The 24,937-nt window shown below is 31.2% G+C and overlaps 2 protein-coding genes across 4 annotated transcripts; one reads left to right on the forward strand and one right to left on the reverse strand.

The window, feature by feature from the left end:
• The first annotated feature begins 1,725 nt into the window (after nucleotides 1-1,725).
• Nucleotides 1,726-4,251, forward strand: LOC127278511 (uncharacterized). The gene has a single exon (XM_051300246.1). The coding sequence runs from the start codon at nucleotides 1,726-1,728 to the stop codon at nucleotides 4,249-4,251; it is 2,526 nt and encodes an 841-aa protein (XP_051156203.1).
• Nucleotides 4,252-5,410: 1,159 nt separating this feature from the next.
• On the reverse strand, nucleotides 5,411-24,903 carry LOC127278529 (sorting nexin-17). 3 transcript variants are annotated; one of them, XM_051300277.1, is made up of 10 exons: nucleotides 24,742-24,903; nucleotides 18,798-18,988; nucleotides 18,321-18,686; nucleotides 16,349-16,439; nucleotides 15,760-16,010; nucleotides 9,728-9,937; nucleotides 9,344-9,526; nucleotides 8,871-8,969; nucleotides 6,593-6,791; nucleotides 5,411-6,282 (listed from the first exon to the last, which is right to left on the reverse strand). In XM_051300277.1, the coding sequence occupies exons 2-9, from the start codon at nucleotides 18,855-18,857 to the stop codon at nucleotides 6,609-6,611; spliced, it is 1,443 nt and encodes a 480-aa protein (XP_051156234.1). In that variant the 5' UTR covers nucleotides 18,858-18,988; nucleotides 24,742-24,903; the 3' UTR covers nucleotides 5,411-6,282; nucleotides 6,593-6,608. The 3 variants fall into 3 exon arrangements, with proteins under 3 accessions (XP_051156234.1, XP_051156233.1, XP_051156235.1); XM_051300276.1 differs by having other exon boundaries at nucleotides 5,411-6,791; XM_051300278.1 differs by lacking the exons at nucleotides 5,411-6,282; nucleotides 6,593-6,791; nucleotides 8,871-8,969 and adding an exon at nucleotides 9,120-9,267.
• Between the last annotated feature and the right edge of the window lie 34 nt (nucleotides 24,904-24,937).

Raw genomic sequence — 24,937 nt, forward strand, 5'->3', positions numbered from 1 at the left:
GACCTGGAACAGTATTAATTCTAGATTGGAAATTGACGTGCTGTCGGGAGAAAATATGCGAGAGTCGGCTGACGTGATGGAGGCTTTACGGGATTGTCTTGTTGAGAGTTATCCTTCGGCTACCTGTATATACACGGATGCGTCATTGAATCCAGATACGAATAGGGCAGGTATTTCCTTCTATATACCTGATATAGAACTAAAATTTGGAATAAGAGTATCTGATTTACAATCGATCCGTACTCTTGAGCTGATTGCGATCGCTTATGCGCTGCAGGAAGCAATACTCCGAAATATGAAAAATATTCTAATAGTGACGGATTCAAGGGCGGCATTGGGTCAGATTGGTTCTTCGCCGTTAAGCTGTAACCGGCCTTCACCGTGCGTACAGGAGATATACAGACTAACTCAGGAGGCAATAAACCTTGGTTTGGGACCAGTCAGATTTCTGTGGGTGCCGGCACACAGAGGAATTGTAGGCAATGAATATGCAGACGGGTTGGCAAAAACTGCTGCGGAGCTACCGTTCATTAGGAGTCTTCAGTTTATATTTAGTGATTTGAAAGAGGTGCTCAGGAGGGATCACATTTCATGGTCCCTTGTGTGTTGGCCGTAAGGTTTAATTTCAGATTCAACTAATGATTACTATCAATTTGTTAACGTTAAGAGTAGGAGGCCATGGTTTGGGGGGTTGACGATGAGAAGGTGCACAATTGTGCTAATTAATAGACTGAGGTCGGGGCACTTCCGTACTGTAGATCTGTACCGAAGAAAGGGGTGGAATCTTACTCTTGATTGTATCTGTGGGGAGGATGAGCGGGCACTGTTGCACTTTTTATTCGAGTGTCCATTGTTTGCGACAGCGAGGCCAAGGTTTCTTGGCTTTTTGAGGGAAAGATTCCCTGAATCGGACAATGCTGCAGACTCATTAAAAATGTTGGTTTTTTATATTCAGGCAGAGGGGATATATGAAATTGAGCGTTTCTTCAAACAATTTAAAATGACAATATAATGTAGATACATGAATTCAATATAATGGTGAATCACAAGATTGAGAATGGGTATAAACGAATGGGTATTTAAAAAAAATATATATATAAATAAATAAATGGATAATTAAATAATTGAATAAACAAATAAATAAGTATTAGATATGTATAAGGTATACATTAAGTTTAAATAAGTGAATGTCCCCAAGAACGGAAATTTTGCTTTTGTTCATTTATGTTTTTTTTTTTTTTTGTTTTTCTTCCTTTTATTATTATTATTATTATTATTCTGATTATTGTCAATTTACTGGACTGAATTTGGGTGACTGGGAAATTCAAATCGACCTTGTGGCTGTGGGAGGATGAGTGTTTTCACCAGATTACTCAATCCGCCCAGAGTTAAGTCCTAATTTCCCTTCAAATCTGCGACCTTTCTGAGAAATGAGTACTCGTCTCGAGAGTTCTAGCTCTAGGAACTCTACTCGCAATTAGAATATAGAAAGAGAAATCAAAATAAAATTGGCGAGAATTTGCGAACATGCATAATTGTGGTCCGAGCTTAATGGCAGCAAGATTCTGCATGTGGCTTGAACTGTGGATCTGACATAAAGCATCTGGCTATTTGACCTCCGGGGACACAAGGCCATTAACCAAACCAACCAACTAACCAACCTTCTTATTTCATTTGTAAGTTTCTGTGTTTAGGGAAGAGGTTTCCCCAATCGATTTTCAGATGATGCCGGTGTTGCGAGAGGAGGACCCGTACAACCTCCCTTTTTCACGCGATGAATTGAATTGGGCCATCAACCTATGTAAAAAGGACTCTGCGCCTGGAAAGGATCAAATCCCGAATATTATTTTTCGTAAACTTCCCCTCTCAAGCCTTGAAGAGTTGAGGGATATCCTTAATGTGTGCTTTCGCTTCTCAATCTTCCCTGATTCCTGGACGGAATCTTTAGTTAAATTTATCCCCAAACCTGGGGGCAAGGGGTACAGACCAATCTCTCTTACTTCTTCAGTTGGCAAGCTAATGGAACGCTTAATTCAAAAAAGGCTGGATCACCATGTTGAATTTAACCGCCTGATTCCCCCCCACCAGTTTGGTTTTAGGAAGAACAGGTCAGTTACCGATTGTGTCTCGGTTCTTGTGGTTGATGTTCTCAAGGGGTTCACCTTGGGCCAGGGTACGGCTGCCCTTGCTCTCGATCTTAAGGGGGCTTTCAATGCCCTCCTTCCTTCTAAGATTCTTGACCATCTTGCACGCTGCGGTACTCCGACAAGGTTGAGAAACTTCGTCGCACACATGGTTTGTAGAAGGAACATCTCATTTAAGGAGGACGACCTAAGGACCTATGAATGTGGGGTTGGAGTTCCACAGGGAGGCGTTCTCTCCCCGTTGTTATTTAATTTAGCTTTGAGAGACATTTGCTCACGTCTTCCACCAGGGGTGCGGATTCTTCAATACGCCGATGATATATTACTTTACTGCCGATATACTTCCGCAACGGACGCCCTAAATCTCTTGGCTCAAGCGGTGCGCTCCCTCTCTCCGTGGTTGCTTGAGGCTGGTCTTAACTTTTCCCCTTCGAAGAGTCAGCTCTGCCTCTTCGATAGAAGGTCTCTTGTTGATCAGCATCTTCGCCTGGAACTAGAGGGTCAGGAGATCCCTATTGTCGATTCCATCATGTATCTGGGTATCCTTCTGGACTCCAAGCTTTCTTGGAAACTGCACGTTGAATACATTGCTGCGAAAGCTTTCAAAGCTATCAATGTTTTAAAAGTGCTGGGAGGAGTATCCAAGGGCGCAAACCCGGAAACCTTACTATTGATTTACAAGGGGCTGATTAGGGCTCATTTGGAGTGGGGTTCTATTCTTTTCGCCGGAGCTTCCAAAAGCACTTTAGCAAAACTGGATAAAGCGCAATACAGGGCCTTAAGGTCGGCTTTGGGTTTTATGCGTTCCACTCCGATTCCTATAGTATTGTCAGAAGCTAATGAACCTCCTCTCCACCTTAGAAGGCATCTTGCCTTGCACAGAAACGCGATTAGAATTTGCTCCTGGAGTGATAACCCTACGGCAAAAAGGCTTGCACATTTGGATCTAAAAAGCAAAAATCAACGAAATTTTCCTAAGTACGCCTCAACCCTACCTTTGCTCGTCCACCTCAGACCTACTTATGATATTTTTGATACACCCAAAAAACCGAGGCGGCCTGGCTACTACAACCAAGTTTGGTCTGACCTGATGTTTGAGTTGTCTCCTCTTATTGATCTCAAGGAGGGGTTTAATATCAGGAGATCAAAGTCACATCAGACTTCTTTAAACGATTTTCTCCAGGCGCGATATCCGAACTTTACGTCTATTTTCACAGACGGGTCGTACAAATTGTCTAATGACGAAGCTGGTGCCAGTTTTTTCGTTCCAGGTCTTAATTTCAGGCATGGCACTAAAGTTAGGGGCTGCTTTTCGTCTACTTCCGTGGAACTTTTCGCCATATTTCAGGCTTGCAAATATGTCAGGGATTACAATATAAATAAATCCATTATCTGTACGGATTCTCTTGGTTCCCTCTCTGCCTTGAAGGATAGGGTCGCAAACTTCTCCCTTGACCCCATTATTCATGATATCGTTAACATCATTATCAATATCACTAAGAAAGGTCAACTGATTAATTTCTTATGGGTCCCTGCCCACCTGGACCTGGAGGGTAACACTGAAGCCGACCGTCTTGCTAAAATGGCTGCTTCTCTTGATATTAGTAATGCCCCTTTTACGGGCTATCTCTCTCATCCTAGTATGGAGGAGATTAAAAATCTCATTGAAAAGGACCATCAAGCTAGTTTTAACATTCAATGGCCATTTTTCGATCCCCGAAGATGCTCTCAGATATATTTTGAATATGTGAATCATAAGGTGGATAGACCTTGGTTTCGGAGCTTTGATCTGCCTAGGAATTATATCAATCTGGTATCTCGTCTCAGGTCTGGCCACATATGCGTCGGCGCACACTTTCTGCGAATGAACTGGAATATCCCCCCCCCCCATTGTTCTTGTGGGGAGGGCATAGGTTCTATTCCTCATCTGCTCAACCACTGCATTTTACTTAATCCTGGCCGCCCGAACTTCATTAACTTTGTCAGGAAAAAGTTCAATGATATCTCCAACCTGGAAGCAAAACTTACTGCTCTTATATTCCATCCAGACCTAGAATCTGTCTCGGAGTTAGGGGATTTTTTTATTGGGCGCGGTGTACTAATTTAATCTCACCTACCTCCGTAGTTATTAAATTTGTTTACTTTATTTCTATTAGTTTTTTAAGTTTTAGCACGTAGGATCCTAGGTTAAGTTACACTTGTTATTGTTTCAAAGTTTAGTTTTTAGTTAATCTAAGGGTTTTATCTAGCCGCCAAGGCGATATATTTATTTTACATCTGTCTCAGGCCTCTAGCTCGGACCCGATCTACACATCATGCTTCCCACACACTCGGACTTCCCATCCCTGCGGCTTCACCTCGGGACGGCTCAGTTGTGCCCTCGCGGGGTGGCGCCATGGGATCACATCGGTGAGCAGTTACATCGATCTTGTTCATTGAGTTGCTATTGATACGTCTATAAGTTTTGAAAATGCATTGTTTGTACTGCTTATTATAATTCACTTTGGTTCGGTTGGGAGGGGGCTCCCATCTATGCTTCCAATTTTCCTTTCCACGCATCCATTGAGCTTTACAAATACCTTGTTTCTCCACAACCTTGCTGCAAGCAACATAGAAAGACTGCATCACGCATGCGTGCTTCAACACGGTTGCTTCGACACTGCCTGCTCACTCACCCTGCTTTGGACTGGACACAGCTATTATACTCACGCCTTGCTTCACGATACAGTCACCTATTCTCACACCACTCTGATGTAATCAACATACATAAACAACGTTACACTCGTGTGCTGCGCTTTAACCTTTTTTCTAAGACTACTTCGGACTCGATACAACCTTTCTTCTTATACTTTGCTTCAAGTTACAAGTTTTCATTATACATTAGAATGGTTTTCACCACATTGTTATTTTGATTCAGGACTTTGTGTGCATTCACCACGTCTAAGAACTACAGTTTCATCGAATTGGCCTGATATTATCGAAGCCACACCATATACAATTTTTTTTTTTTTTGAAGAAGAAGAAGAAGTTTCTGTGTATTCTCTCTCATAAGGGAATCAGAGGTAACACTCTCGCGGATAGGATTTTTTCGAGTAGCCAATGCATATCGGAGGCGTATTTAATTTGGACCTCCTATAGATGGCGTGGTTGATATTCTCTTGGATACTCTAGGGATGACAAAATAAAAATTTATAACATAAGTATTTTTTTTTAATTTTAATTCTGAAAATTAAATAAATCATTATGGAGTAAAATTTGGAAACATGTTAAAAATTGAAAATTATTATTTATTTATTGAACAAACGGGACAAGCCCTTTCATACATTGGTATTCCTAAAAAACTAGAAGTTGCACACGCAACATATTTATAACATTAGAATAGGAAATACAAATAATGTCTAGCTTGCCGTTTACTAATTAAAGTCAAGTACAAGTCGACGTAATAATGAGGTGAATCTCGTTACATTACATTCAAAAAAATCAATATCACCAGAGATTTCATTGGCCTCCTTACTAAGCCTACTTATTATAGAATGCTTTTCGTAGTTATAAATCTGTGGATTTTATTAGTAAAGAATAAATAATTTTTCGTTAATCTTGCAGGAACAAACAAAATTACCGTTCATTGCAGTGTAGGGTTGCAAGTAGTCATTTAAAAGTTTATATTAGGATATAAAAATCTGGATGTAAACAATGGAATAATAATTGATAATTAATTGACAATTGCTAATTAATAATCAGTTATCAAAATTTGGAGTAATAAACGGTAATTTAAAATTTTACAAAAATGTGCTTGACCTCTGTCACAAAGGGATAAGTGTACAGTTTCTTTGCGTGTAAAATGAGCTGAATACATGTACAGAGTATCATTTCTTCATCGGGAAATTTTTGATTATTATTGTAAGAATCTCACGGCAAAATACCATAATTATTGGCAATGTCTTCTTCGTTGTTCATTTAACAACTTGACTTGTTTTAGTTGCATCTTTATTTTGTCGTTTGTAATCTACATGTTTTAATGAGTCGAGGTCTTGGTTGTTGAACCTGCGCAGGAGTACCAATTCCACATAGACAAAAATTCTCAAAATCAATTCCGAACCCGATCCTACCTAAGTTAGTTCGGATAATCGAGGTACCACTGTATTAAAATGTATATTTCTGAATTTATATATTGGCTAAAAAAAAGGCTAGTTGAAATAAGATTTCCTACCCAGCTGAAAACATTAGCATAGATTTCAGTCCGGATTTTTCACGTGGAAATTAATGGTGATGTGAAACGGTCAACATGGATTTTTAAAATGTTAAATAAATGTTTAATATGTCCATTTTTAAATATCCCTTATGGTTAAAAATATGAAAAAATTTCTTCAAATTAAAAAAATCCAGGAGGATTATTTCAGCTGGATAATTATTTGTATGCCGTTGTTAATTTTAAATTAATTACATACGGTTCTCATTGGCATTTTAAAGATCATCGTCTCCAATAACATGAAATGCATTGTTTTCCATTGTATCACAATCAGTCCTTTCTGACTTAGAAAATAACATTTTAGAATTTCTACTTGGCCTTTTAATTTTTGTTATTCCAATTTTTTCACTTAGATTTTTCATGATAGGTCCTTTTGTATGTTGACTGCTTTCAGTTTCCTACAAAAGAAAAGTTATGTTTATCATTTATTGTATATATTATACTCCTCAGATACCAATCGTCGTGCAACTCATGTTGCGTACTTTGTATGCACATAATAAAACTCGAATATGGCGTTTAGTAAGTCATAGCTGCAGTAGTATCTCGGTATGACAAAAATGGGTGCAAGATTTAGAAATATGTCCGTAAAGCCAAATATATGTAGTTTTTGATCTTATGAATTTTTGAAAATATATTACCTTCTCACGCAAAAATTAATAGTGTTACTAATGTTCTGCATTTGAACGATAGAGTAGGAGGGACTCAAGCACAAGCGTGTAGATCTTTTGAAGAATTTTTTGCATTTATCTATAATCCAAGTAATAACTAATTAAGTGGTATTGTTAACTAAATGTAAATAAAGATACTCTTGGACACTGTGGGGATTTTGTAAGCTCACCACAAGAAATTCCCCCAAGTACGCGTATAGTATTTTTTCTCGAGCATACTACTTGACATGTAGCGGTTATAAAAGTAAAATATCGAGATAAACACGGAAGTAATCAAGAGAGGATGTTTGACTTTTGATATTTTCTAAAATCGATTGACGAACCATGACCACCGGCTATGGTAACAAAGCTGATGAAATTTCGTCATCAGGAGGATCTGACGTTGATTTTAGGTTGTGATGCTAATGCACACCAATAGCATTAACATCAATGAAGAGTAAGGAAACTTTTAAATTTCTTGTCAGTTTTTGATTTACACCATCATTTGTTGCCGTAAACAGGAAAGAGGTGTTCGACATCACCATAGGCTCAAGATCTGTGTGGGTTGATATGCAGGACTTGATGGTGTAAGAGTAGGACTCACTATCGGACTCATTGCATTTAGACAATAAGATTTAGACAGCTTCGTAAACCTAGGAGTACCGATTCGTCTTCATGTTGTGAGGATTTCAGGGCCTCTATGGAAAACTTTTATTCTTCTTATGAAACTGAGGAAGAGAGAATGAACGCTTGCAGCCGAGTATCTGCAAGCTTCTATTATTTTTTTGTTCGAGAAAAACCAGTCAACCCAAAAAGCTTGGTTCTTGGATCTCAAGAATATAAAAACATGGGGGTAGAGTCAAAAAGCACTTTAATAAAACTAAAAAGATAAAAAATCAAGAGGGAATCAATTTAACTTCCTTCATGCTTAAAACGTTGAAGAAGTTAATCGATACGTTTATGAGACAGGCATGTTTAGTAAATCATCCATTACATCTAGGACAACATGCCCTTGGGGCAAGATTTCCAGTAGAATCAGACCTTCATTCCGCAATGGAAAGAATAGAAGGAGAATTAATTAGACAAAGAGGGGTTATACGGTGGGCACTTTTCTAGCCATAGACCCTAAAAACTCTAGACATGCCACCAGAGAAAGTTATTATACTCAAATTTATGCGCATGATTTCTTAGTTATCTTAAGAGGGTTCTCGGTTGAGACGCTACTAAAACTTGTACCAGTTGTGGTAAAAAAATGTACAATTTCAGCACAATAATTTGGATCTGCCGAAGGGCTATGGGGGTCCGTCTTTAGGTTCCTTTTTTGTCCCCATAATAGTTACGCATGTGTGTACGCGTCATGAATAAGAGTGTACGGAACCCTCCATTTCAGTTCGAGTGTAACTCGCACATGTCTGATTTTATTTTTTAATTTGTTTAGAATAAACAATTATTTTTAATAAGAAATTGAAAGTTTCGAAAACGTAAAAATTATATTTATCAAGTTTGGAATTTCATAATTAGTATTCAAATTAATCATCAGGTTTCGTCAATTTTTGTTTAAGTTATTCGATTTTGAAAAATGTTAGAACAAAATTTCAATTGTTTTTAAAAAATAAACAATTGAATTATTTTCAATCAAATTTACAGGTTATTTGTAACTATAGCAGAACTATTTTCTTGTACATTTACATTGATAAATTCCAACCTTTGCAAATTTTAGGTCAACTTGAGAAATTCTAACCCAGTAACAATTTTTCGATGACAATTTTTAATTCTTTACTTTTTCCTATGATTTAAAATTTTTTTTTGTTTATTATGTTTCCAAAATACCTTATTTGATTGGTTAAAGTCTTCAGAAATCAGCGAACCCATGAAAATTCGATTCTCACCATCTCTCGTGATATACGTCCATACTTTTTCTGTTAAATCCTAAATTTAGAACAAAAAAATAAATTATATATATATTGGTATATTAATATTTAAAAAATTATAATTGCATGTATATGAAGAAGACAGCATAGTCGTTAAAAAAAATCAATTTACTTTACATTTTTATGTATTAAATGAACAGATACCAACTTTTTAAAAAATTCAACGCAATAATTTTTTTATTATAATAAAGTGGGTAGGTCAACATTTTTAAAAATATATTTTAGATTCTAAATTTTATGTTGGTTGGTTTAAAAATTTCGTAATTTATAATATGAATTAAAATTAATTTTTATATCTGAAATAAAATTGAACTGTATTATAGTATTATAGTATTAACATCAATAGAGTAATTTAAAAACAAAAAATCAAACCTGATTTTTAACTCCACCAACATTTTTCAATAACAATTCATCAATCATGGACTGTAAACATACGGACATTAAAATTGCCTGTTCGGAAGAAATTGTAATCCATTGCAACTGTTTTTTAGACATGAGATACTCAAACGACAATTCTAAACTGCATTCAAGATTCTCGTCACATTTGTCTACACCCTGTGAAAAAAGAAGAGATCAAACGAAGATAAAAAATTTTTGCTAGCAAATTTATCTTTAATTTTTGTCGTGGTTTTCAAACCTTAAAAATTCTAAAAGAAATACATTTATTAAGAGAATTGTTAATAATAATTTTTAATGAATGCGACTAAGTAATAAAATAAGCATTATTATATTACGATCATTTAGTATTTAACTTACATTGCTTAATGTTGTTATTCTCCAACAACGCATGCGAGTTACTCTGAAGACTGCTTCCTGATCCTCATCCTTAATTTTAAGTATCCTTAATGTTAATTCATTCTTACCTATTGCCACTTGCACTTTCGTACCAACTTGAGGATAATCACATACACAAGGAGCAAATTGTATATATCCATAATACTTTAATCCTCGAGCTAGATTTAAATACTGAAAGGTAAATTATAAATCGCTTTTTTATTAAATGTGTAAAACTGTCTTCGACGTAGGAAGATAAATGTTCAAATTATTTAGGAAATTATTATTATCCACAGTAGGCTTGATTTGAAGCATGGTTGCATGAAAATAGCGATAAGAACTGGAAACGACACTGTATTCTGGGTTGATTGTACATAAAAAAAGATGGAATTTAAATCCTAGCTGAAAGTGTTTTGAAAATATGGATATTTTTCATTTTTAACCTTTTGCCTACGATGAAATACCCACTCCAGCGCTGTAGAATGTATTTCCTATCTACTGCAGTTTCTTAATACTAGAAAATGCCCATTTATTCTTTAAAGCTTGTGGAATTCGTTTCATTCCACCCCCAAATTTGATAAGAAAAAAAATTCCCATAAAATTGAGCCCTCTATCTTAATGGGAAAGCGTGCCTGTAACGGCTTACATTGTAACATTAATTTTACGTGAGTTTTGGCTACTTTTTCGTTAATTAAATATTTTGGTATCTTTTAAAATTTTTTTAAATCGAAAAATCGTTCAACTTTCTCGCACACACATGTAAATATACATCCAGAGAAAAGATTTCTTTCAAACAAAGAAATCGTCTTTTTAAACTCACTTTTTGAATAAAAGGTAAAATTTGTTTGAATTAAAAAATTTTTTCTTTGCTTTTACGAAAAAGGAATTTTTGAGTGTTTTGAATCAAAGAAATTTTTTCTTTGAATGATTTTTTTAACCTAAAGAAAAATTTCTTTGATTCAAAGAAATATTTGTTTCGAACTTAAGTACGCTGAGTTGCCTTGACTGTGTTTGCGCAGACTACGTAAATTAGTAAACAGCTGTGTGTGCCTCATGGCAGCGTTTTCATGGCGTGATAATTATAATCGGATTTATGGTCTAAAAAGTGTTGTATTAATAGCTAAATTTTGTTTTAGTATTTCTTACAGTGAGTAATAAAGAAGTTTGTGAATTGTTCGTGTCTTTGGGATTTACGAGTGATGTATGTGTAAATAGTGATTCGCAGAGTATTATGATTGTTTTCTTAGTGATCAAAATTCTGCTATGAAGTTTTATTCAGTGTTTTACATGTAAAAATGCGCATTAAATTAATTACATGTCTTTGAAATACATTTCAAGTATATCAAAAATATTTAATTAATTTAATATTTTTAAACTATAATGTAATCAAAATATGAACGTATATACAATCTCAAAACAAAATAAATATATTTACCATTTAAAGAAATTTGTGCATTAAACTAAACATTTATTACTTTGATTCAAATAAAAAATTTCGTAAAATCAAAGAAATAATTCTTTAAGTCAATAAAAAGCAAATAAAGAAGTAATTTCTTTAAATCAAAGAAATTTTTCTTTGACCCTATACCAATGCACAAATTTCTTTGATTCAAAGAAACATTCTTTGAAACAAAGGAAACTTTTTTCTGTGTGTAAGAAAAAAATTGGGGAAGCTGGCAATTATCATTTAATTAGAGTAAAAAAAAGCGGACAAGTGCGAGTACAATCAAATTTAATCGGTCTCTATATTTTTTCTGTAATCTACACGTGAAAATATGTATGTGTACTAAATTGCAATTCTTCATATACAAAAATGTAGAAATTAAGGAGGGGGGGCAGGGTCATTTTTTGACATTTTTTCGAAAAAGCCAATTTCTTTCCTTTCTAGCTCGTAGCCATCAAATTTAATCGGTCTCTCTATAATTTTCCTGTAATCTACACGTGATAATACATGTATGTACCAAATTTCAGCTCTCTATATTAAATACTGTAGCCGCAAGGGGGGGACACAAAGCTGGGACGGACGCAAGAGTCTTTTCATAAGGGTTCGTCGGTACACCGAAGGTGTACGGAACCCTAAAAAATGATAAATTTGATACATAAGAATTGTTATTTTAAAAGTTTCAATTGATTTGTTTCCATTTTCTTGATGTTTTGAAACAAAATTTTTTAAAATTATTTTTTATTCCACAGGCACAAAAATTTCGCTGTACCAAGGACTGTTACACGCATAAGATTACTTTGATTAACCCTTAACCATTTTGAATTTTGAATTTTGTGAATCAGCTGTCATATTTAACGACCTTGAAAACCTTGAAAACCCTAGAAAATGTTATATAAACATAAAATCACACATGTAAATGTGAAAAAAAGTTATTATCCAAAAACTCCATGGAAAGCTGTCAATTATCACTTAACCCTTAACTGGCTTTCCATGGAGTTTTTGGATAATAACTTTTTTTCACATTTACATGTGTGATTTTATGTTTATATAACATTTTCTACGGTTTTCCAGGTTTTCAAGGACGTTAAATATGACAGCTGATTCACAAAATTGAAAATGGCGAATTTTTTCAAGTTTATTAGATTCGCTTGAAACTTGTTTCTCGAAATTAAAATAGATTAAATGCACAATAAATTTTCAGAAAAAAATAATCATCTACAGGTGTAAGCAAAATGAAAACGTGAACATGAAAAGCAAACTACATAGTCGTTATAAACTTGAAGCAAGTTTAAATCAAAGCTCAAGCAAAATGGGATTTTCCTGTTGATTCTAATACTGGAGACCTCCCTGATATTTTTAAAAAAAAATTAAAATAATTCACGGAGCCGTTTTTGAAAGTATACTTTAAAGTATTTTTATACAACTTACAATTAGTTATACTTTGTCATTTTTTTTAATTTAATGAATTTTAAAACAAAAATGGATTTTTTTCAGAAATGGACAGTGACCGACACCTACTATTAAAAACGATAATAACTATAGAAACAATATTGAATTAAATATCACTAGTAAATTAATTAATATACGATATTTAGAATCTGATACAGTTGACACAAAATTTTATGTTTATATTTTCCTCAATATGGTACTTTCTAGAAAACTATAACCTCAAAAAATTTGTTTTATTGATTACGAATTTTATAAATATAAAGAAATTGTTAAATAATTATATACAGGGTGTCCCATTTTAATCTATGGGAACGTTCACATATGACGTCACGCTAATTTTCAGCTTTTTTGACCCCTACCCCCCCTTTGTCACGCTCTGTCACAATTTGACAAGTCCCCCTTGATAATGGACGTCAAGTTCTTTAAACACCCCCCCCCTTTTTTTTGTTTTTTTTAAATCTTAAAAATTTTCTAAGGTATTAAAATTGTTTTTAAAGAAATAATAAATGTTAAGATAACTTAAATGTAATAAAAAGGGTTTCTGATAAAAATAATTTATTTTTTCTTGCAATTATATACTTATAAATATTTTTTTCTTAAACAAAGTTATTAATATGATGATATAATACGCATGACATAGGCCTTGATATTCGATTCGCGGGAAAAGGTATCAAATTCAAAATTCTACTATAAAAGTAGTAAACATACTTCGTGACATCACGAAGGAACTGAACCCCCCCGTACGCCATGTCACGTTTTGTCACGTTTGACCAAGACCCCCCCCTTTCCTCTAATGCGTGACGTCATATGTAAACGTTCCCTATCAGGCGAAATAACTTTTAATCAGTTGATTTTACAAAAAAATGTTTTAGACAAAAGTTATTGTGCTCGCAGGGGGACATCCAGTGGTAAACTTTAATTTGACCTAAATGACCTCATTTAGGTCATTTCAAGGTCAACTCATTTTTTTTAAATGAAACCACCTACTTTATGCCGGAAATCGATAAAGCAGGAAATTCCACGTCGAAATCGTTGATGCACTTTTTTTCGATAGATCGACCTATTTAGGACAAATAGGTCATTTAATTATTATTGCATTTGGGGAAATAACTTTAAACTAATTAATTTTACAAAAACATGTGTGGCGAACTTCGCGAGACTTTGATTTTAAATAATGATTTAGAGAATAAGGGTTCAGCTCACGACAGTCGACACAATGTATTTGAAGAAAACTCCTGAAATCCATGTAATTTAAAGAAAGATTCGACCAGCGGCGAAATCCATTGAGCAGTTGCGAATAAGAATATTATTGAGACAAGTTACTAGGTAAGAAGAACAAGGATTGATCGAACTTACCAATTCGCAGATCGCTGTTTCGCTGGTGAATTATCATTCCTTTATTATTGATCCATCGTTAAAAGGCACACAAATTAATAAAGAGCAAACAATTAAGAAAACTGAATAATTTAATGATAGTAAAATGTGTTATACATTGGAAGAAAGAAAAGAGTGCGTCGCAGCACATAAATTGAATTCGCGTTAATAATGAGACTCGTATATCTCTTAGAAGTATTGCTTCTCGCTAGAAGTCCTAAATGACCTAAATTAGGTCATTTCAATTTCAACTCATTTTTTTTAATGGAACCATCTACTTTTCATGTTACAAATCGGAAGAGCAAGAAATTCCACGTTGAAATCGTCCAAGTACTTTTTTCGACAGGTCGACCTATTCAGGTCAAATAGGTCATAATTAATTTCACCTACAAGGCCTTAGTTAGATCTAGTCTATGTCAAATAATTTTTCATGAAGAAAGATTAAGTTTTTATGCAAGGAATCGTCAGGGCAAAAATTATTATGTAAAAAACACTAGACCCAACCAAGGCCTTGTAGGTAAAATTAATTATGACCTATTTGACCTGGATAGGTCGACCCGTCGAAAAAAGTACTTAGACGATTTCAACGTGGAATTTCCTGCTCTTCCGATTTGTAACATGAAAAGTAGATGGTTCCATTAAAAAAATGAGTTGAAAATGAAATGACCTAATTCTGGTCATTTAGGACAAATTTCGGGTCATCAATGAATATTCCCCTTTAAGCACAACAACTTTTGACTGAAACATGTTTTTGTAAAATTAATTAGTTTAAAGTTATTTCCCCAAATGCAATAATAATTAAATGACCTATTTGTCCTAAATAGGTCGATCTATCGAAAAAAGTGCATCAACGATTTCGACGTGGAATTTCCTGCTTTATCGATTTCCGGCATAAAAAGTAGGTGGTTTCATTTAAAAAAAATGAGTTGACCTTGAAATGACCTAAATGAGGTCATTTAGGTCAAATTAAAGTTTACCACTGGATGTTCCCCTGTGAGCACAATAAATTTTGTCTAAAACATTTTTTTGTAAAATCAACTGATTAAAAGTTATTTCGCCGGATAGATTAAAATGGGACACCCTGTATTTTAAAAGCAACTTTTTTTGTACATTAAATCTGAATAATAAAATTTGTGATAATATTAATAAATATCATGTTACTTAAATAGTAATTTAAATATTTTTTACTTTATTTTTACTTTATTCACTGTTTTCATACCATAATTTTTAAATTAATATTATAAACTATTATCAAAGTGTTTTTTAATTTTAAACTTATGTACTATAAATTGTAACCCAAATCTTTTATTTGAAATTTATTTTATGACTAAATCTTTTATAAATTCCCATAAAATGTCATTTAAAGTTGAAAGTATGCCCAGGTTGTCGGTCACTGTACCCTACGCGAATTATTTTAATTTTTCTTGAAAAATACTCAGCGAGGTTGCCAGTATTGGAATCAACAGGAAAATCCCATTTCACTTGAACTTTGATTTAAACTTATAGTTCAAGCTCACCGTGAATGAAAAGGTCTCTTACAAGCAATCATTCAGTTACAGAATGTATAGGTGAAAAAAGGCAAAAAGGACAATGATAAAAAACGGCTCATGGAGTATGACTCTGAAACTAAGTAAGACAATAGTAAAATAACCGTCAACCTGTCATCCTAACTATAAATACAGTGTTACATTCTATGTTGTAATTCTGCATAGGCTTTATTAAAAAAAATCTTAAAGAAAATAATTACTTCTTTTTTTTCAATATGTTGACAATGTGAGACCAATTGATGCCTCATTTGTTTTGGAACAACAATCCATCCACGCTCAACTTCGGCGACTGTTTGAATATACAGTAAATTGAGGGCCACAGAATCATGTATCAATTCCAAATCGTAACCTATGTCCCAAAACCATTTTCCAAAAATAATTTTTGTGTCACTTCTTTGAGCAGCTTTGAGCGTTATAACCGGAGATTCAAAATCCTGAAGTTTACGTACAACTGAAAGTTTTATAACCGTTTTATTATACACTTCTTGAAAATTATAGATTCAAAATATTATTTAAAATAAACCGTCAGTAAAACTACTTTTCTAAAGTCTTATTTTCATTCATTTGAACCTTGAACAATTATTTTTAACCAATGGTGTCTTTCGTTTACTTAGAATTTTCTAAGTTTTATCGAAATAGAAAAACAAGGAAATAACTTTGATTTACTACGTTTTTTGAGTTAAATTTTTAATTATTGAAAGTTTCTAAATAATTATTAATTAACAGTTTGTTGTAGTGTATAATAACATACAAAATAGTGAATAAAATAAGTCTCTTGATAAAACTTACTTCTTAAATTGTCATCTTCATCTTGTACAGTAATGAAAAGTGAAAAATAAGAATCGTATCGTTCAGGTAATTTCATATGGCGACAGAGTTTCTAAAAAATACATAAATAATTAATTTACAAATATATGGGAGATTATTCCTCAAATATTTCCTGAATATTTCATTCAAAAATTTGAAATATTTCAATGCGAAGTCCTTGAATTTGAAATTTTTCTAAAATCAAGGAAATGTCCACATGCGAAGAAATATTGCAGCATTCGTTGCAAAAATATGTTATTGAAATATTTTAGAAATATTTAACTGAAATGATGCATACTTGTCCATCTCAGTTTCTGTGGCAAGGCAAGTACAAGTCCAAATGCAAATCCCATGAGTGCAAGAGAGATAGATAGACTACCTATTTCTTTCGCACTCATTGGATTTGCACTTGGACTTGCACTTGTACTTCGCTTTTGCACCTATTCTGGAACCGCCTTTAGAATCCTATGGATGTTGAACATATTAGAAAATTCCGATTGATTTCATGAGTCAAAATTTGAAATATTTCAAATCTTTCAAATGAAATATTCAGAAAATATTTAGGAAATACAATGTGCTGTGTGGGTTGTTATCCTGTATAAAATTAAAAAAATACTTAAAATATTAACTCATTTAATAAATCAGAGAAGTGTGAGTTGCATTAGCACTAAAATCAAGAGTTTTGTATCTTTTAATTTTTTGAAGAAATTTTCAAAAAAAACTACATCCTTTTACAAAAATTTTAAGTCTGGTCCGATCGTGAGGAAACGATATTCAGAAACGAATTTTAAAAATTGCAAAAAATATAGTAAATTAATTTTTCCATAACTTTTTGCACCGACTTTTCGAAAAGTTCTCGTAAAAACATAAAATTAAACAAACAAAATTTTTAAAATTGATGCAATTTTAAGTAATTCAAGAGCATTTAAAAATAAAAATCATTAAAATTCTGAAATATTGAAAAATTTATGTCTCGTAAACTGCTTGCTAAAGTAATTCAAAAAAATCATGAATGCTAGAAACCATGAGTACTAAAAAAAATTTTCTTTTTAAATCGGAAATTTAAATGCAAAATGTTGTCTAATTTGGCGTGGAATACCTGATATGTATGGGACATTTCACGCCAACACGGACAGAGCTCTAAACAAAAATAGGTTTAATAGATTTAAACGTTCTAGGCCTTAAAAGATTTCTACATTCGTGTACTTTAAGATGCCTATGGGCGTTTTTTAAAAAATTTCATTTTTGATGCCAATAGAGCTGTCAAAAGTCAAAAAGTCAAAAATTTTGAAATACTCTTACAAATGAAAAGCTAAAACGAGGTATATAATTCTGAAACTCATTCTTTAACAGTTTTCAGGGTTGCTGATTATGAATCTAAAGTTTTTTTTTCAAAAGACAAAAGATAAAAAAAGCAGAAAGAATTGTTTTTTTGCGGAAAACATATCATTCAATAGTTTTTAAGGTGGCTGATTACAAATCTGACGTTATTTTTTAAAAATTCAAAATGGCAGACAAATTTTTTTAAAAAAAGTTTAAAAATTCGTTTTTTTGCTTGAAACTTTCTTTATGAATGTTTTTGTTTTCAGAAAATTATATAAATAACCTATTTATCGCCTTAAGGTGCAATTAAACCTGTAATTTAATCATAATAATGTATTGAACCAAATTGAAAATAAAAAATTCATTATACAAACATGAAGACGTCAATTAATTGTATTCTTTCAATTTTTGTCCGCCATTTTGAATTTATAAAGAATAACTTCATATTCGTCATGAGCGACCTCAAAAACATTTATATAGAAAGTTTCAAGCAAAAAACGAATTTTTGAACTTCTTTTAAAAATGTTGTCCGCCATTTTGAATTTCTAAAAAATAACTTCAGATTCACCATCAGCAACCTCTTTTATTTTTTTTACCCTTTCTTTTATTTTCACAGTTGTTTGATACTTACTTTTAAAACCTGTTTTGAATTTTCAGCATTTATAACTTCTAGTGTAATTTTTTGCCAATTATGCAGATAAATATTCAAATTCTCTAATCTAAGATTACGTCCTTCCGTTTCTAATTGAGCATTAAGTAGAAATCCATTTAACAATGGTGAGTTATTAATTGTCGTGTTTTGTCCTATTGATTGTATATATTTTTCAAGAGCACCACGACGATCCTCCTGTTGATTTATAGTTAAAGGAAAAAACTTTTTCGGTGGAAAAGACAGGTGACTTGCATCATAATCCTTAATTAACTGTTCGTGCAAATTGTGCAGTTGTTTATATCTCACTGTACAGTGAAACAATCCGTTTATGTGTATATTATACCCCTACCAAAATAACAATCTTTTTAAAAAGTCTTTTTGTCATTTTTTCGTTACTAGACAATAGAATAAATATCTTTTAGGACCTCTGTTAATTTAAAAATTATTAACTCTCACCAAATAACTGTTTCCAGATTCGTCTAATAACTCCTGGGTATCTGGTATAGAAAAATGCATTATTTGGCAAGCATATAAAACCTATTAATTTAACTTTCTAGTTGTGGTTTATAAATACATCGTTCTGGATTTTTCTGATAATACACTACATTACTGATAAAGAAGTATGTTTGAATCACATCTAGAAAGATCTGAAAAAATAATTATTACAAGCAGTGATAAACATATTTTAAATCATACCATTTGTATGTATGCTTACTGAAAATAATGGTCTGGAAAAAGGGATTAATAACATCAAATAAATATCTAATAAAAAATATTATTAATCTCCTTTAAAAAAACATTGGTCTCAATGGGCTTAAATCAAAATTAGTTAAAGAAATTTAGTTTTGTTATAATACATACTTATGAATTAGTGAAATTTTTCTAATTTTACAGTCTATAAATATGCTCTGATCTAAATTAAGAGAATACTTTTCGAAAATGCTTGACTCTTTTCATACTTTAAATACCTATATTATTAAATTTTTTATTCAACAAATTATTTAAAAATTGCATTAAAATTAATTTTTATGGAATAAGTTTATTAAATTCAAATAGTATTTGAATAATTGCTAATTATGGGAATCGTCCTAATATTTGTTTACACTCTTATTATGATATGTAATAAGTATTACACTTGATTCCCGGTCATATTCCCGAATCTAATTTCCCGAAAGGCAATGTAAGTACTGCCTTATTTAGTTTAAGTCTTTGTGAGTATGTATTTAATTTGAATTATTTTAAATGGAATTAATAAAAATTAGTTCATTTTACCAACTGCATTTTTAGTTCTTTTAACTAATTTCTTAAAATAATCGATACAATTTTAAAATTTTGTTTAATGCTTCACTGTAGAACGAAAGGTATTAATTTAATACCGAATCTAGGTACTAAATTGTCATTTGGTTCTATTTTGATACCTAAAATCTGTACTATTTTAGTATTTTCTTTTTACAGTACTTCTGAATTGTTCAGGGTAGTTAAAAAGTAGTCAAATGTACTATCTGTTTTGAGTCCAAAAGATAAACGGAGTGCGTAGAGTAATGAGAATGTGGCCGCCCCGTAGAGAGCTGCCGAATTTTTTTTATTTTGTAATCGCTTGTTATTTAATGACGCCGCCAAGCCCTTGAAGTTTCCCATGTGTATTTTATATTATGGCTAAAATTGTTTTTTCGTAAAATTTCAATAAAATCCTTAGGTATATTTTATTTTTTTTCAATCGCCAAACAATATTTCTCTGCAGGAATATTTAAACTATTAAGTTTTAATGATTATTTTATCAAAATTAAATCAAATATTTTTTACAGTGACATGTGTACATGTTTAAAAGTGTTTTAAAATCATTAGAAAATCATTAGAACACTTTTAAACTTTTAGTATCTCGAAATACTAGTTATTACTGATGATCCCTGGCGGATTGTGAAAACCGAGTTGTAACCGAATTGGGTTACGATTCGGTTACGATTCGGTTACGTTTCGGTTCATTGTGAAATATTATCGTTAATCGACGAAATATGTAGTAAATAACTATTAGGAATGGTTATTATACATTTAGAGAGCTTATTTATGCAATAATAATAATAAATTAAAATATAATTAATTAATAATAAGTATTTTAAGTGTACAGTGCATACAGTTGTTGAATTACCATATATATGTATATTACCATTAACGGCAGCTGTGATACGCGCGTTAAACCCTAGATGGCGTTAAGGATCACTTTTTCGAATGAATTTCTAAAATTAAGCCCTTGAGTGTCAAATGTGTAAGTGAATATATAAGTTTTAAAAAAATAGATCAATTTATTATAACAACTTTTTTGACTTGTACAAATATAAAAAATAAATTTTTATAACGAACAAAAATTTTTTTAATAAGAAAAAGTTTTTTTTGTGTCAAAATTATTCTTTCTCATTTTATTGAGAAAAAAAATTTTTTTATTCAGAAAAAAAAAATTTTTTAGGGAAAAAAAGTTTTTTTATGTCAAAATTAATGTTTCTCATTTCATTGAGGAAAAAAATTATTTTAAGAATAAAAATTTTTTTTTCAAAATTAATCTTTCTCATTTTATTGATGAAAATAAAAATAATAATTAAACAAATAACAAAAATAATTTTAAATAATAATTACAATAATAATAATTAAACAAATAACAAAAATAAACATTTTTTTCTTAATAAAATTTCTTTTTCTTCAATAAAATAAAAAAGATTAATTTTGAAAAAAACTTTTTCTCATTAAAAAAATTTTTGTTCGTTATAAAAATTTATTTTTTATATTTGTACAAATCAAAAAAGTTGTTTTAATAAATTGATCTATTTTTTTAAAACTTATATATTCACTTACACATTTGACACTCAAGGGCTTAATTTTAGAAATTCATTCGAAAAAGTGATCCTTAACGCGCGTATCACAGCTGCCGCTAATGGTAATATACATATATGTATATGGTAATTCAACAACTGTATGCACTGTACACTTAAAACACTTATTATTAATTAATTATATCTTAATTTATTATTATTATTGCATAAATAAGCTCTCTAAATGTATATTAACCATTACTAATAGTTATTTACTACATATTTCGTCAATTAACGATATTATTTCACAATGAACCGAAACGTAACCGAATCGTAACCCAATTCGGTTACAACTCGGTTTTCCCAATCCGCCAGGGATTTTATGATTTTTTTTTTTATGATTAAAAAGGGTTTTTTAAAAAATCGAGATTGTAAGGAACGTACTAGTCGTATATCGAGACTTTCGTACACCCTGTATACCCGGCGGTAAAAAGCCTCGAAATAAAAAGAATAAAAAATGTCCTATATTTTACAAAATTGTAAATATTTTAATTCTATTTAATTCGGAAAATTCCCTCTTTTTTTCAATACCTTCAAAATGGATACAATTTTAAAAATTAATTCTTTTCCATTCCAAATGAAATTTGTATTCCATTTAAAGGAATAGATTTTGTAAATTTTTAATCCCGATTATTTCTATTTCGAAATGGTGCAGTTGAAAAGTTTCTATTCCAAAAGGGGAATTGGTTTATTATTTTTTTATTCCTTTCAATGCCTTAAGGTAAAAAACTCTGATTTTCAGTATAATCGACATATGATAATGTAATATAATCATTTTTTACGAATTAAAATTTTTAATTCCATTCAATTTCAGTCTTTTTACCGGATAGAGAGCGTCGTGCAGACTCAAACCACGTCTAATTTAGATTACACAGGTTTACAAATTTAATACATTTTTTGCCAATCAAACGAAACATGTTTTTCGATAAATAGGTTCTTCACTAGATTTAGTGAACAAAACAATTTTTCAATTTTTACTAACCTCTCAAGTGATTTCGATCTAAATCTGTTTTGTATTAAAAAATCCATTTCTTTGAATATAAATTTAAATATTTTTGATTATCATGTGACAACGGTCAACAAATTTATTCTACTTTGTAAAAAACTGTTTTGTGTAATAAAATCAATACCAATTTCGTAATTGTAGAAATACACTACCGTCCGAAATTGTGCGAACTCTGCTTTTTCAACAACTATAAAACTGTTCAAATCTTCAAAAATATTAAAACTAAAATTTTTTCCTCTTTATTTTATTAAAGTTAATAAAATTCTGAAAGAAATGACACCTTGACAAAGACCAACTTTGACGGTTTGCATACGCTAGGGAAGATTATGTACATGAATTGCTTTATATAATTTGAATTGCATAATAAAATACGATTTCAATGAGCCTAAGAACGTTTAAAAATATTAATTTTTGCCAGAGAAATAAAAAAAATAGTAAAAACATTGAAAATTGGGTTTTTCTTAGATATCTAATTGAAAAATTAACATATTCTCTTTGTCAAGGTGTCATTTCTTTCAGAATTTTATTAACTTTAATAAAATAAAGAGGAAAAAATTTTATTTTTAATATTTTTGAAGATTTGAACAGTTTTATAGTTGGTGAAAAAGCAGAGTTCGCACAATTTCGGACGGTAGTGTAAAAAAGAAAAAACGTATAAAATAAGATTTGCAGCAAAAATTCAAACTACAAAATAAAGTTAAGCTAAGGTTTTAAAAAGATCTAATCTAGGGTTTTTGAGTTTTTTTGGATCCAGGAATCCAGTTTTTGAAAATTTAAAATGGCGGATCAAATACGGCAGACAAAATTTTCTAAATGTGAGATAAGGGAAGGTGGGGTAATGGGAGCTTTTTAATTTCAAGTACATACATAGAGACTTTGAATTTCGCGGAAATAACTCGGAAAACTTGGACAGTCTTTCTGTATGTCATACGAAGACAAATGGTCACATTTCTGAAAGATTTGTAGAAACTACAAGGAAAAATCAAGTTTTCGAGTTTTTCTTCTTAAATGGAAAATATTTTCGGAGATCAAAGTAAATGGTTAAAAATTTATTATTTAATTATCTTTCGTGATTTTATTAGAGATAAATACATATGTGTAGATTTAGATACATGAATAAAAATAGAGGTAATAATAAAAATTGTTTGTTTTTGTGGCCTGTGAAAATTCTTTGGGGTAATGGGAAAATTGTGTCAGCCAGCAGAGTTTCGTTACCTCGATATGGCTTTCCTTATATTTTTGCAAATTAAACAAGATTAATTCATAAAATTTGATATTGTTGCATATTTAATTGCTAAGAATCAATATTTGTGTTTTATTGTCTAAAATGTGTTATTATTGGATATTTTAATACTAAAGAATCTGTAGGTCTTTTTTATGTCTTAAATATTTTGTAAAATGTTCATCTGTCGAGAACTATTGACAAAATTAGAAAAATATCTAAAGAAAATTTCTAATTAATTATAATTAAAGATAAATAACAAAAGGAGTGAAAAATGAGTCCTTAAGGGGCTCCAATTCCCACACCTTCCCCTACTTGGGGGTTTTTAGTGTTGCTGATTGCGAATCCAAGATCAGTTTTTGAAAATTAAAATTGGCGGATCCATTTAGCTTTTTTTTCACTAAAATACGCAAGGAATTTTCTGTTTTTTAAATTTTGACTTCCGTCGATATTTTCCGTCTCTAAGACGCAATTTTATTTTTTATTGTTTAAGACCAAAAGTAACGGAGCTGTATAGCTACAACTATTAAGTATGTCATTTTTGAGAAGTCAAGTTCAATGACTTGAAAAAAATACAAAATTATTTTATAAATATTTTCTTTTTTTTCTATTTTCTAATATTTTCTAGGAGATAAATAACATAAAAATATAACGCTTCTAACATTTGATAAAGGTGAATTATTTTGAAAAATCTAAATATTTAGCAAATTTTACAAGTTTTATTTTTACAAACAATTAAGTTTATTTTCTTTCTTTATAGTTAAGAGAATTATAATGAATTAATTTGTATTTTATAAAATATTAGAGTAAAGATAACTGTAATAATTTAAAAATAATTCAGTTCAAAAATAGAGGTTTCGCATTCCAAATTTATTAAAATGTAAATCACTATGTTTGACTAATATTTTTTCAATTTAAAGAAAGAACTATTCTACCTTTGTACACCTTTTTTAAGAAGCTGTCATAAATTGTCTTTAAAATATATTCAATTTAAGAAACTTTTATTGACAAAATTATTTTTAATGGAGAACTAAGATTTCTTTCAATTTCTCACCTTCAATTCTCTGCCCTATTGTTTCCCTATTTCCATAATTGTTAATATTATAATAAAGATTTAACATAAATTAAAAAAAATGTATGCAAAATTTAAATTTCATCAGAAAAGAAGGAGAAAAAGTAAGTACACTAAGGATCAACGATTACGTTACCATATAAGGATATATCTTCTAACTTTTTATCACTTGAAAATTATGTAAACTTAACCCTTAAACTGTCATATCTACCATTTATTGTAAAACAAGAAAAACTTACAATAAAGTAGTTTATACTACATGTGTGTAATAAAAAACCATTTGGCTATCATTTTTTCTTGTTTTTTTTAAATGACTTTTGGCATATTGTTTGGCACACTTGCTTTAACCCGACTGTCAACAGAGCAGTCAAGGTGCTTCTACAATAAGTGCTGATGTGCCAACAGGTGAATGGGCCAATGCACAATAGCCATAAC

This window comes from Leptopilina boulardi, unplaced genomic scaffold, assembly GCF_019393585.1.
Source record: "Leptopilina boulardi isolate dan_hultmark-lab unplaced genomic scaffold, ZJU_Lbou_2.1 LbouV2_204, whole genome shotgun sequence".
In the NCBI taxonomy this organism is placed as follows: domain Eukaryota; kingdom Metazoa; phylum Arthropoda; class Insecta; order Hymenoptera; family Figitidae; genus Leptopilina; species Leptopilina boulardi.